The sequence below is a fragment of the Pseudopipra pipra genome, chromosome Z (genome assembly GCF_036250125.1).
Source record: "Pseudopipra pipra isolate bDixPip1 chromosome Z, bDixPip1.hap1, whole genome shotgun sequence".
Classification (NCBI taxonomy): domain Eukaryota; kingdom Metazoa; phylum Chordata; class Aves; order Passeriformes; family Pipridae; genus Pseudopipra; species Pseudopipra pipra.
In genome coordinates this window covers 4,337,684-4,351,436 of record NC_087581.1, presented here as the reverse complement: position 1 = coordinate 4,351,436, position 13,753 = coordinate 4,337,684, and the positions used below count along the sequence as shown (strand labels likewise).

General features: G+C 38.9%; 1 protein-coding gene across 2 annotated transcripts in view; it reads right to left on the bottom strand.

Annotated features, from left to right (window-relative positions):
• Positions 1–13,753, bottom strand: part of RIT2 (Ras like without CAAX 2) — a 172,971-nt gene that overhangs the window by 36,234 nt on the left and 122,984 nt on the right. Inside the window, exon 5 of one of the 2 annotated variants that reach the window (XM_064643079.1) lies at positions 9,113–9,208. The exons of the other annotated variant lie outside the window; for it this stretch is intronic. Within the exon in view, the coding sequence (XP_064499149.1) occupies positions 9,128–9,208 (81 nt within the window). The 3' untranslated portion in view covers positions 9,113–9,127. Of the gene's footprint in view, positions 1–9,112; positions 9,209–13,753 lie in introns of those variants that run through there. 2 annotated transcript variants of the gene reach the window in all.

Below are 13,753 nucleotides of genomic sequence, written 5' to 3'. Positions count from 1 at the left end.
GACCAAAACCCACCTGGCCCCCCCCTCCTGTCAGGGAGTTGCAGAGCCAGAAGGTCCCCCCTGAGCCTCCTTTTCTCCAGGATGAGCCCCCCCAGCTCCCTCAGACGCTCCTGCTGCTCCAGACCCTTCCCCAGCTCCGTTCCCTTCCCTGCACACGCTCCAGCCCCTCAATGTCTCTCTTGTCTGAGGGCCCAGAACTGCCCCAGCACTGGAGGTGCCTCAGCAGTGCCAGCACAGGGAGGGCACTGCCCTGGCCCTGCTGCCACACCATGGCTGGGACAGCCCCAGGGCCATTGGCCTCTTGCCCCCCTGGGCACACCTGGGCTCGTGTCCAGCCACTGCCATCAGCACCCACAGGGCCCTTCCCAAAGGGCAGCTTTCCAGGCACTTTGTCCCAGTCTGTAGCACTGCCCGGGGTCATTGTGATCCAAGTGCAGGACCCGGCACTGGGCCTTGTCGAACCTCACACAACTGGCCTTAGCACACGATCCAGCCTGTCCAGGTCCCTCTGCAGAGCCTTCCTGCCCTCCAGCAGATCAACACTCCCTCCCAACTTGGTATCACCTGTGAACTGACTGAAGGTGCACTCAATTCCCTCTCCAGAACATTGATAAAGATATTAAACAGGGATGGCCCCAACACTGAGCCCTGGGGAACTCCACTAGTGACCAACCACCAACCTAATTTATCTTCATTTGTCACCACTTCTTGGCCTTGACCATCCAGACAATTTTTTATGGCACAACTCTGAGACCTGGGAGTTCAGATGCGGCACCCCATGCCTGCTGCAGTCAGAGTAATGGTGTTCTGTGAGAAAATATAAAACACCTTCCAGTGATTTTGGAGACTAGCAGAGAATTAATATGAAATAGATGTGATAAAAATAGAATAGGAATAGCTCTAGCAATACCTGAAACAAGTGGAAGAGATGTTTTCTCTAGTGTTATTATGGAAGATGTAAAATGAACTGTACATTGACAGAGCGTTTCCAATAAAATATCTGATGTTAAGCCTGAACCCCAAACTTGTGGATCCTCTGTCTGATGGCTCAGTGATTTGAATTCTGAGAGTTAGCTATTGTCCTTGCCCTTAACAGCTACAGAAAAGCTTCTACATAGTTTGACTCCAGGGATGCACAGGGAGCGAGGGAGGTTTGTAACATTCAGTGCTGAGATTTATGTTTTCCTAACTGTGCTAATATCATGCGGTAACCCAAAAAAAGCAACTGACACAAGGTAAAGTGAGAGCCAGGCTTTTTATATCAGTCATTGCCAGATGCTGGCTTCTCAACTAAATGAGAGTCCCTGCTAGCTCCACAGCCAATTTCGCTAACTGCAATAGCCGTATGGGTGAGCTTCTCTCCCAAGGATAGACTTGTTCTGTTATTCCCTGTGCTGTGCTTTTTCTTTTGCTTTTTCTTCAAAATTAAAATTCTTCCTTAAAGGTAAACCTATTTCTTTGTGTGTGTGTGGAGTAGGTAGATCCACTTCTCTGTGTGTATGTGAATTTAGGAAGAGTTTTACAAACACATTTTGGGGTGTTTTCCATCAGGGAGATGTCCCAAGTCATCACAAACTGTAGGATACAGAAGCTATGTATCTCCTTATTCAGCTTAAACTGGTTGTAGAAACCCCAGTGGTGTTGGAATAGGAGAAAATAAGTTTTCAGCAAAGAACACAGTCATAGCTTGCACAGTCACTTTCTGCTTTTCTAATAAATTTGCACAGAGAAACTCCATCAGGAATTAATCCATTTTCTACACTAGGTCTGCATTCCCATTGCACTATATTTTAGTGGAAAGCAGGACAGGTACTGAATGAGAAAACTTTCACTGAAGTAAATGAGGTCTAAAAGAAAGTGTTATGTCAAGAACAGGATAAATTCAGGGCTCCAGTGAAGTCAGTTGCCAGATTTTGTAAATTATGACTTAACCAGCATAGCAGAGCTTTTTCTGCTCATTCTCAGTGTCAAAAGGTCTCTAACAGTAAGGAACAGGCTCCTGACTTTCATGTCGCATGAAGAGATCTGCAACTTCAGTATTTACTAACCCTGTGAGTCACTGCTTATAAAAAAAAAAAAAAAAAAAAAAAAGAAGTGCCAGACATTTTTTTCTCACTGCCCAGTATCAGTTCAAGATTTTGTTCTTATTCACAAAGGATTTTTACTTAATGTACAACCTTTAGGACTAATATATTTGTGCTATTTTATGGACAATATGTTGTTTTCAGTTTATTTATTAGCAGACTATGCACCATGATGACTAAGAATATTGCTGAAACAAAGTCATTGTACTGTAAATTATTTCTGATGTACTCAGTTCCTGGATTTCCATTAAACAAGGAATTACTCTTGTAAATGAAGCTATTTACAGTGCCAATTACTAACACTACTGTCTTATTTCAGATTATGTTAATCAGAGAAAATTTAACTCAGTGTTATTCTCTGGTCTGGAAATCTAATTGAAATGGTGGCCAGAAAATTCTTATTTCCCTTCCTTTTGAACCTGTTTCAGAAGCTGCATGAAATTATATAACAATCACTGTATTAAGCAGGGAGATAATAACTGACATTTTCGATCTACTAATATAGACAGTTATAAATCAGATCATTTTATATCTCCACAGCTTGATTAGTCTGAAAAAAAATAATTTGAAGCAGCGGTATTTTAGTAATGATATTCATATTAAAGTACTTTCTGAGCCTGACCTTGTGCTAACGTTACGCTAAAGCTTTTTTAATTTTTTAACAAGTGAGAAAACTGCACAAGAAAATTAAAAAAAAAAATTATAATCCTTAAGAACACCACATAACTGCAATGTTGTAATTTTTGTGAATATGGTACACACTTCCTTTGCTAGGCTGTCTGCGCTACTTTAGGCCTATTAAATATTTGGAACAGATACTTCCCATCACACTGTGTAAATGCCATGTGTGAAAGACAGGTTCAGTTTAGGACAGTGGAGCTCTTTTCACTGACTTCAGTGGGGTTAAGATTTTTATCCATGAATTCAGCTTTTAGTATCTTTTGTTTTGACTTCATGTACAGCCAAGAGCAAGAGCTGATGTATGAGAAGCATTTAGACAGCATTAGCCCGAAGAAGTATCATTACACATCTAAACCATAACATCTTTCCCATTTCTTCATTGCTTTCAGGGGTTGTAATCTGCCAGTCATCTACAACAGTATTAAATTGTTTTACCCTTCCTACATATGCACTTAGGAACTCAAGTTCTCTCTCTACATTTAACAGTAGAGGCACAGCCCAGTTCGAAACTTATTTCCAGTTTGAAACTGGAAATAAGTCCTTTTGCTGTCTGGGAAAGGAATAAGAGAGTTCTACCTACTTTATGTTATAGAGACTGAAAAGAAATTTCTGTTATTTTCTCAGTGAAAGTCATGATGGGACATGTAGCCTGATCAGTCTCCTCCAACAAGGCTAGAAGTGTGGTAAAGGCTAGTGTGGTAAAGTGTAGAAGGCTAGTTTACCATTAAACATTATGTAGGAATTTAAACTGAAAATATTTGGGGGGCTTTTTTTTCCTTCTGCAGTTTTTCAGCATTTCTTCCAGTCTCCCTTTATCCTGTTTTTCTTTTGTCCAGGCATGTTTTCCAGGAATAGGGAGGGGATGAGAGATAATAGTATTTCTAAACAAACTTTGGGCTTAAGGGATCATACTAAATTTCTTAGTTTGCATTTTCTTTGAATGCCATTGCTGAAAGCAGCTAGACTGAAATCCACAGAACTGAAACTATTGGACCAATTAAATGCTCAGTCTGGTTTTCAAGCTTTGTTGTATTTTCTCTTATATGTTCCTCGGCCAAATATTTTGTCTGTAGATACTGGTTTTAAATACCCCTCTGATTCAGTAACTGTCTTAACTTCATAAAAATATACAGAATGAATACAATGTCTTCAGAGCCAAATGAAGAATTGGACCAAAATATTAATTTCAGAGAAAAAAAAAAAAAAAGGAAACGCAAAGCAACAAAGCAAAGAGAACTACATTTTCATTGGCTTTAGAAAAATTGTTCAAGAGTGAAAGAAAAAGACATAGAAGTTTTTAAATTATTCATATTTTTGTGATTGTGTTAGTAACTCTTGCTTTTATGGCAGATTAACATAAACACTTTATATGCTATGGAAACTTCATCAAAGGGACTTGCAATTTACCTCCAAAAGATTTCTTTTTCCTTGATATACTATTTAAGAAGAAAAATTACCAGTTTCAGAATATTGGGTTCCTAATCTAGTGACTGAATCTAAGGGAGGTAAATAGGATCAATAATACCTGTCATGACTCACAAACGCATGATAACATCCGTCTCATTTTAATCCTTTTGCATCTGAAACCTTTCCAGCCTTAAGGAGGAAATACATAGTCTACATCCACGTCTTCTGTTCAATATTGCAACAGCCAAAGCCACACTGAAGAGAAATATTTTATTCAATTTTGAAGTGAGGTATCTTCTTTTAATGTTATATTTATTGAATATAGTGACTTAAAGAGAAAAGAATCAAAGGCATAATTTGAAGCCAGTGCTGAGGTTACCCAATCTGTGTTCCATTCAGAGGCAGCTAGAAGAGCAGATGCTCTTGGAAAATGATGTGGTACTTCAAACATCAGGGAAGTCTCAGAGGCATTGCAGTACAAACTGACCTACTATTCCACAGGCCTTTTTCAATGCCTTGGTTTTATTACCTTTTTTTGGTACCCAGGACTACAGTGGCAATTAAGCCCTCTGGTGCTCCATGATGGCATCAGAATAGCTAAAAAGGAATAAATTTCTTCGTCTTTGCCCCCTGTGCCCATTTCATGGGCATTATGTAAATGATCCTTCCATGATGAATGAGAGGCATCTCAACATGAATTGAGCACCTAACATAATCATATACTTTTTAAAAATTATATCTTTAAGCTTATATATACATTTTTGGATACTTTTAAATACCTTATATTCTTTGAAAAACCCTTTCAGCTGGGAGTCTGAGTGTTCTCCATGACAATTTTTTAACAAGTGGTGCTGAAGCATTTAGGTCACTTTGACATTTTTGCAAATATTAACCATGACCAAAAAAACCGGCCACAGTCCAAGTGAAATAATTAGCATTTTAGTCATAACATCTTAGTGGGATACAACACTAAACTTCATGACAATGACAACAACATTTCAAATGCCATATGACATATATTTTATAACCTAGTACACGTTCTTTTTCTGATACGTTAAAAATTCTCACCAGTTTTTTTCTTCTTCCTACCTGAGTAGGAAAAAAAAATAAGATATACATTATTGTACTATAAAAGAATATTCCAAAAAAAGGGACTCACAAAGATAGGAAATTAGAGCAAGTTCTCAAGAAAATCCACCTATATATTGGGGTTCTGCCATATCTTTTAGTGTATTTTATAAATAAAAGAGATATACATTTAATACATTGCTTATTTAGGTATGCAGCTATGTATTGAATGGCAGCTAACTGATGTCATTCTGGATGTAGTACTTCTGAAAAAAAAATCTTGACATGTTTGACATAAATTAGTCATATAAAAGGCATCATTGCTAAACTGTCTGAACATAAAACGAAGTTCACTTAATATTGCTGAATGAGTTGATCAGGTAAAAGTCCTCTAGCTGACCTTATTCCATCAGTAAATGCAACTAGAAGAATAATTATAGAGACACATCAGGAAAAATGTAATACACCTTTCATCTCAGCAGAATTCAGTGTACCCAATACAGAGTCTGGTGCTTCATTTTGGACAGGTAGTATCGACTTTAAAGTGAAAGGCAGTAGTTTTAGATTATAAGGAAGAAATTCTTTACTGTGAGCATGGTGAGGTTGTGGTACAGGTTGCCCAAAAAAGCTGTGGCTACTCCATCCCTGGAAGTGTTCAAGGCCAGGGTCAGAGCAACTTGGTCTAGTGGAAGGTGTCCCTGCTCATGACAGGGGGGTTGGAAGCAGATGATCTTTAAGGTCCCTTCCAACCCAAACCATTCTATGACTCTGTGACTCTATTTTTGAAAGTACTTGAAATCAATGGCAGGTTTGGCTACGTGGGAGTTATCACACTCTTTAGCACTTAACTATACGAAACTCACAGTTAAGGCTGTATTGATATATTTACTACAAAAATTCTACATTTTTGGATGCATCCTTGTGGATGAAATGTCCAGCCCAGAGCTGGATAAACATGTCATGTGGTGGGTGAGCAATTGGCTTGTGGGTTGAGCACAGAGAGTGACAGTGACTGGGGTGGCATCAGACAGGCAACCTGTCACTAGTGGGGTTTCACAGGGTTCCATCTTAAGCTCTGTGTTCTTCAAAATATTAATAAATGACTTGGACAGAGGACTGAAAGGGACACTGAACAAGTCTGCAGATAGCACAAAACTCAGAGGAGCTGTTGACTCCCTCAAAGGCAAAGGTGGCCTGGCAGAGAGACCTTGAAAAATGAGAGGGCTGGGCAATCACCAATCATAGGAAGTTCAGCAAGGGAAAGTGCTGGATTCTGCACCTGGGATGGGGCAACCCTGGATGTATGGACAGCCTGGGAATAAGAGGCTGGAAAGCAGTGCCAGGAAAGGGACCTGGGGGTTCCAGTCAATGTCCAGTTGTCCATGAGTCAGCAGTGCCCTGGTAGCCAGGAGGCCAACCCTGTCCTGGGGGCACCAGGCCAAGCATCTCTGGCCAGGCCAGGGAGGGGATTGTCCTGCTCTGCTCTGCCCTGGGGCAGCCTCACCTCAAATATTGGGGCAGTTTTGGCCACCACAATGTAAGGAAGATATTGAGTCATTAGACAGTGTCCAAAGGAGGGCAACAAAGATGGTGAAGGGCCTTGATTTGAAGCCGTGTGAGGAGCAGCTGAGGGCACTTGGTGTGTTCAGCTGGAGAAGAGGAGACTGAGGAGAGACCTCATTGCAGTTACAGCTTCCTGGGGAGGGGAAGAGGAGGGACAGGCACTGATCTCTGCTCAGTGTGACCAGTGATAGGACCCAAGGGAATGGCCTGAAGTTGTGTCAGGGGAGGCTTAGGTTGGATATTAGGAAAAGGTTCTTCTCCCAGAGGGTGGTTGGGCACTGAACAGGCTCCCCAGGGCAGTGGTCGGAGCACCAGGGCTGACAGAGCTCAAGGAGAGTTTTGGTGATACTCTGAGGCACATGGTGTGACTTTTGGGGATGGTCCTGTGCAGGGCCAGGAGTTGGACTTTGATGATCCTTGTGGGTCCCTTCCAACTGAGAATGTTTTGTGATCATGAAAATCCAACAGAAAATCCTGAAAGGAGCAAAGTTCCATTTCACACTTGCAGGAAGAGCCTATGCAAAAGGATGGCTGAATCAGTTCAGATGGGTAAAAAAGGATTATGAGAATGAATATTTTAAGAATATCCTGCAAATTGAATGACGTCTCTTGATTCTGTCCACCTTTAAGCTCAGAACCAATTTTTAATTCCTTCTCTTGTTGCAGTCCAAAATTCAAATACGAACAGAAAAGGGTTAAACAGGAAACCTTGGGCAACAGAGGCTGGGGAAAAAAAACATCTAAAAGACCAGATAAGATCCATTGTCTTGATCCCCCTCAGCAGGATGTAGAGAGACTTTGCATGATGCTATCAGATATCCCATTGTTTTCTCCATCCCTGTGTAAATCCTTCTTTTGGGTAAAGCTGATCACCCTTTCCCAATGTAACCCTGCTTCCTGGAAATATCAAATAATTTTTCTCCAAAATGTAAACACTGGATCTGAGAAATGTAAATCCCTTTTTTCCCTTATGTCACCTCTGTTACTGGAAATGCTAATAGATTGTGGAATCCCCTATTTGTCATAACCTTGCCTCCTCTTTAGCATGTTATGCCCCCGAGACCCTTAAAGAGCAGTTTGTGTGTTCAATAAAGGTATTCCAGTTTTTGCCTCTGTATCAGGTATTGTGTTAGCTTTATGAGACTGTTACATTTTCTAGGTTCCTTTTATACTTCAGACCATGTGCATCGCCTGCCTTGAATCTTTACTTTTGAAATCATTGGGTAACTCTCTGAATGTGTTTAACTCTATTGATTACAGAAAGGATCTTCAAACAAGAAATTTGTTTAGAAACTTATTTTTAACCTTAAGTGTAGTGGCATGAATTCCACCTTGAGTGTTTTAATATTACTTTCCTTATATGTCAGCACTGTAAGGTAATTTAATATACTAAAAGATATTGCAGTGAAAATAACTGCATGTGTTTATTCATCTATGCCCCTTTTCTACTTTTTTTTTTTGCCTACATTTCTAAAGTTTTTCCTTTTTTTTTTTTTTTTCTTTTGAGGACTAATTGCTTTCAGTGGAGCTCCTCAAATCCTGAGATTAAATTGTAAGTAGCAGCATCTGACTGTTGGACAAAATGGAAAAGCCTGATTCTACCACGCCACACTGAGCAATGTGTTACCTCTGGCCCATGTATTTAACACCAGAAATCATTTTATTTTCTGCAAAATGTCCCATAGGCATGTTTAGTTTGTTTTCACAGGAGGCTGTTATGTAACAGCAGACAAGGCGTATTTAGATAGCTAATGAAAAGTCATGCACTAATTCTGTTCTTTCTCTGCAGTAGCAAGACTAGCATCAGTTCTGGTCCAGAAAACATGTAGCTGTGGGCAAAATTTCAAGTTAATGTTCTCTTCAAAGAGGAGTTTGGTTGTTTTTTATCAGCTAAAATTATCTGTCCATATCTGACTCTATAGATACCCACCCAGGGATCAGGAAAGTGACTCGTCATGCATAGTTGTTTCATGGCAAAACTTTCTTAAGATAGGTAAATCAAAAGGCACAGTTTAATCTTAGGACTAGGATAACTGAGCTATAGGAACCTCTAATGCACCATGATTTCTTTTGCCTCCTTTTGTACATAGTAGCAGGCATAAATATTTGAAGTGGTTTTCACAGTTTTTATAAAAGAGAATACAACATTTTGGCCTTCTTCAAGAAGCACATTCTTGTATGATTTGTCGTGTCCAAAAGATTCACAAAAGGCATGACATGGCCTTAAAGGACAAATTAGAAAGGACTCAGCTTGACTGACAAGAGGAAAGCAGCTTTTGTCTGCCTGACCCATGTCAAGTATGGACAATGAGCCAATGTAAAGGTCAGTGTGAGCAACAGCCATGGGGAATTTCAGCCTTCCAAAGATAAAGCAGTACAGTCAGTAGTTCTGAAGTCTGTAGAGCCTGAAATGAACAAAACACTTCATGACACTTGTTTTACACTTAGCAAACACTCAAGAGCCTAACGTGTTTCTACATGTTTTCTTCAAGCTTTTATTTGGGTTTGCATCACTTATGGCATTTTAGGTCAAAATATCCTTCCTGATAAAATTATATGCTTAATTCTTCCCTATGTGTCAGTCAGATATCTTCTACAATGGATAGTAGAGATGGATTCAATGTTCCCACAAACATACCCCACCTGCTTAGTCACTCTGTAAGCCACCAGTGTTACTGCTCTAAACTGCCTGGAGAAGGAGATAACTAGAATCCCATTTGCTATGGAATATGGGAACATATTCATTACATAAAGTTAGATAAAAGACAATGCAGAGAAGAAAAAATTTTGTACTTTATGCAAAGAAATAAATTAGTTTGGGGAGGATTCAGGCAGTTTTAGATATCTTTCAGACATATGTGTGTCATGAAATGCAAATGTCCTTTGTATGTGTGTCATGAAAATTGACTTAAACACGGAAGTCCATAAAAAGCAACATACTATCTGATTAGCTTTCCTACCTTCAAAATTGTCTGCTTGTATGCCATCCACTTTTGTTGCAATTCGATGACTTAATAAACCCTATTACAGTTTATCACACTTTCTGTGGCCGTGTCATCTCAGAGACAAACTCAGTGAGGATCAGCTCCCTGGTATGTTTGGTTCTGTGAAAGTGAATTGGAAGATATGACCTCTTCCCGTAACTACTCAAGATTCAATTTCAGACATAGCAGACAAGAGTAACAAATAGTATCGCCATCTCACTGTTTAATCTCTAATTATTTGCTTGCAGAGTGCCATAATTCATCATGGACCCACACTTCAGTAATAAATTAATACTCCCACACCTTATGCTGGCTCAGCTGTTGTGACTATAAGACCAGAATTAAAAGTTCTGAGCTATGTCTTCAAACACGCTACCACTCTACTCACACTTTAGTAGCTTCTACAAGAAGGTGAATTCATTATGTATTCTGAAGAGGAGTTGCAATCTGAGTTACAGTCTATCACTGGTCCCAAAGGGAAACAAATATAAAACCAATCTTTCTGACTTTGTTGCATTTTTTACACTAATTGTTTCCACTTTAGATTTTACCCAGAAAAATGTATATTGTACTCTCGAAGACTAACATTTAGTTACACCGAAAATAAATATTCCTTAAAAAAAACCTTATAAAGTTGAAGTTTCTTTGCAATTCGTAAACAACTTAAATATTGCATGGCATGTAAAAAAGCGCAAAAAAAGGAAATCAATTCCAAAACTGAAAACGAGAAAAACAAAATCCCAATAAGCTAAATTAACAAAAATCAAGAAGGGTAAGTTGGTGCTGGTGACCTCACTGACCTACATTAGAGGGTAATTACTACCCAATCAATAGTCCTTATGCATAACTATGGACATAAGTGGTCAATGGAAAGTGATAAAGAACGGTGATCAATAAACATTACAGTCTGGCATGCAATTGTCTAAGAAGTGGGGGAAAAGTTATTACTTTTTGACTTTGGATTGCCAATATACAAATGGGGATTCATCAAAGTTTGGGATTTGAGCAGTTTCCACAATATACTACATCACCATTCTGTTTTAGATCCTTCCTACACAACTAACTTAAGTGACCTGGTTACAACATGGCTGCTTAGTGATCAGCTTTAGTGCAATTTCATTTTACTGGCGTATGGATCGCCAACATTCCAAAAGATTTTCCACATTTTTCTATCTTTTGCATGGTGCAATTTTGCATTTTCTATACATTTTCTATATTTTGCATAGTGTTTGTGAAAATAAATATGCTCCATTTAACTATTTTGAGATGAGAGTCAAATCAAAATATTGTTTCTTTGGCAGGACAGCAGAAAAGAAAGAAATAGGGTCCTGAGCTTGAGAGCTTTTGTTGAGATGCTGAAAATCCTATTGATGGAAGATATACAATGGCAGGGGCCTAAACCAAGTGCAGTGCAATATCTGATGAAGGAGAAGATGAAATTCTTATACCGAATCCAAACAATCTTGAATCTGGCCCTTGACGAAGACCCAACTGTAAAAAATAATTTAGTATTACTCCCTGATCTCTATTAGTGAATCAATCACGAGCAGACATTCAGAGTTGCACTTAATCTTTCAGAAAATATTCCTGATTTTTAATTTTCACAGTCTAATTTACATTCACTGAGAGACAGCAGTCAGTCAGGCATATCATATAAAACACATTTACCACAGCTTCACACATATACACTCCTCCTCCTACAGTCTAAGAACGTTGATGAAAATTATCCCTGGGACATGTTTTCTGTAGACAGTACATGAGTTTTTGTTCAGGCAATATTTAACTGTTCCTTGTGATCTGGCTAGGATCCACTCTTAAGTGTCTGGTTTGTCAGAATCAAAAATAGAAACCAAAAATAATCACATAAAAGGACGATGATTTTGGCAGTTTAGAATAGGATTAGATAGCTCCTTTGCACAAAAATGATGGACTTACTGCTGTAGAAATAAAGCAGTTTGACCAATGGATCTTTCTAAAACCGGTTCATATACACTGTCTCAAAAGGAGCTTAAATTATTTTGAAGTAGATACATTGCTTTAAATCAAGAGGATGTACACCTTCTGGATTCTCTCAAAAATTATTTTTTGAAAGAATTTTAATTCTTCTGATACTAACCACAAATAGTACTGTAAATAAAATTGTAATTCAATTGCTAATACTTCTTTTAGATCTCATTCCTCTGGATCCCCAGAGCATATTGCCCTGATTCTTTAGTGATGTGAGTAAATTCCATGTTCAAGTTGATGACCACTGACCCACTGGTGTGGTTCCAAGAGCTTCAGCAGGACTAGTGGCCTGCTGTGGAATAAGATTTACAATGTTCTAATATCAAACAAAGCAAAATAAAGCTATCTTCTTCCTCCTGTCTTTTTTATACACATTTTTTTACTAATCAGTAGGACTGATTAGTAAGATTGGTCAGAACGGATGCATTTGTATTTCAGAGTATGACAACACTTTTGATTGCTATCTCCCCCCTGCTTTTGCTTTCCCATGATTAATTTGTTATTATGAATAGTCAGTTTACATCTGGACATGGAGCTCAGAGTGACACCAGTCTCTGAATCATTTCACCCTGGGGTAGTGCTACCGTCTCTTCCATCGTTACAGACATTATCTAAATTGCTTGAACATGTTTATGTATAGCTAATGGATTGCATTGTAAAGAATAACGTTTTGGCTAGACATAAATCTTCTTTTAGACCTCATTCCATGATAAATATGTTAGCTTTTACACATGATTTGTTTGTACCTCAACACAGTGCGTGATTGGCAGACAATATTGTTGGTGACTGATAGTATCTTCATAACATTAGATTTAGATGATTGTGGCCTTTGATTAAAACACATTAAATTTTCTGCCTATGCTTTTCCCTTGTTTGGGATTGATTAAAGAAGTGATGGCGTGCTTTCTTTCTTATGCTTAAAGAAATTATGGTGTGCTGTGTGAATAATTACTGGTAGTTCTCCTTGGAACAACCATCTTCCTGCGACTGTTTGACCACAGTTTATGAACTTCAGTTTTGTGACTTTTGCTCAGTAAAACAGAACTTAGTCCTGTAAAGCCAATGGGACTGCTCCCATGAGCATCCTGAGACAGCTTATCCACAAATTTGCTCTCTCCAGTTAAAAAATGACAAAGATTTGTGTGAGGGTGACATACACATTTGACATTCTTTAAGTAGCTCGTCAAAGGATCCGTAATTCTTAAACAAAATATTCCTCTTTGTTTCCTACACATCCCGGAGATAAACAGCCTGGAAGATTTCTCCAGTGCATTAACTCAGCTCTGCTGATGGAGAGGACCTGTCAATTCTGCAGATAAAGCCATTCTTGGCTAAAAGGAACAGATTTGCCTGAACCATTTCATCTGGCCTCAGAGTCAGAGAACAGATCATGAGGCCTTTTCTTTCCTGATGCAGCTGTGTTCTTCATCCCTCACTGTGGAAGTTCATGCTTGCAGCACTGAAGTCCCCTGTTTGTTCCTGCTATTAAAGCTTGACCCCCACTATATCTATTAATTAAAATAAATTGCATGCCCATATATTTATTTCACCCTGCGCTCCATATGTGCGTGTGCTTTGTGTTTGAGTATAAGCTTGCAGTTCCTTGGATGGACAAGGAGGTTATGCATGTTTTTACTGAAGACTTGCAAAGCCAAGTAAAGATGACCTTGTCCTTCTCCAAGAATTGGTAGATTCTACATAAATAATAAAGTTCCAGATGTGGGTTTACTGAGGAGCCAACAAGGCTGTGATCTCCTTCATTGGCACAGACTGGTGCAGTGTGCATCCATCACCCTTCTGTGACACTGTAACTTCACAGTGTCTTCATTTATACTGGGACAGCTTCCTCCCATGTGTCCTCTAACTTGGTTATTAACAACATGTAATAGGTATTTATGACTTATATTAAATTGAGAGCCTTAATATAATGGCTATTATAATCATTAATGGTAGTACCAT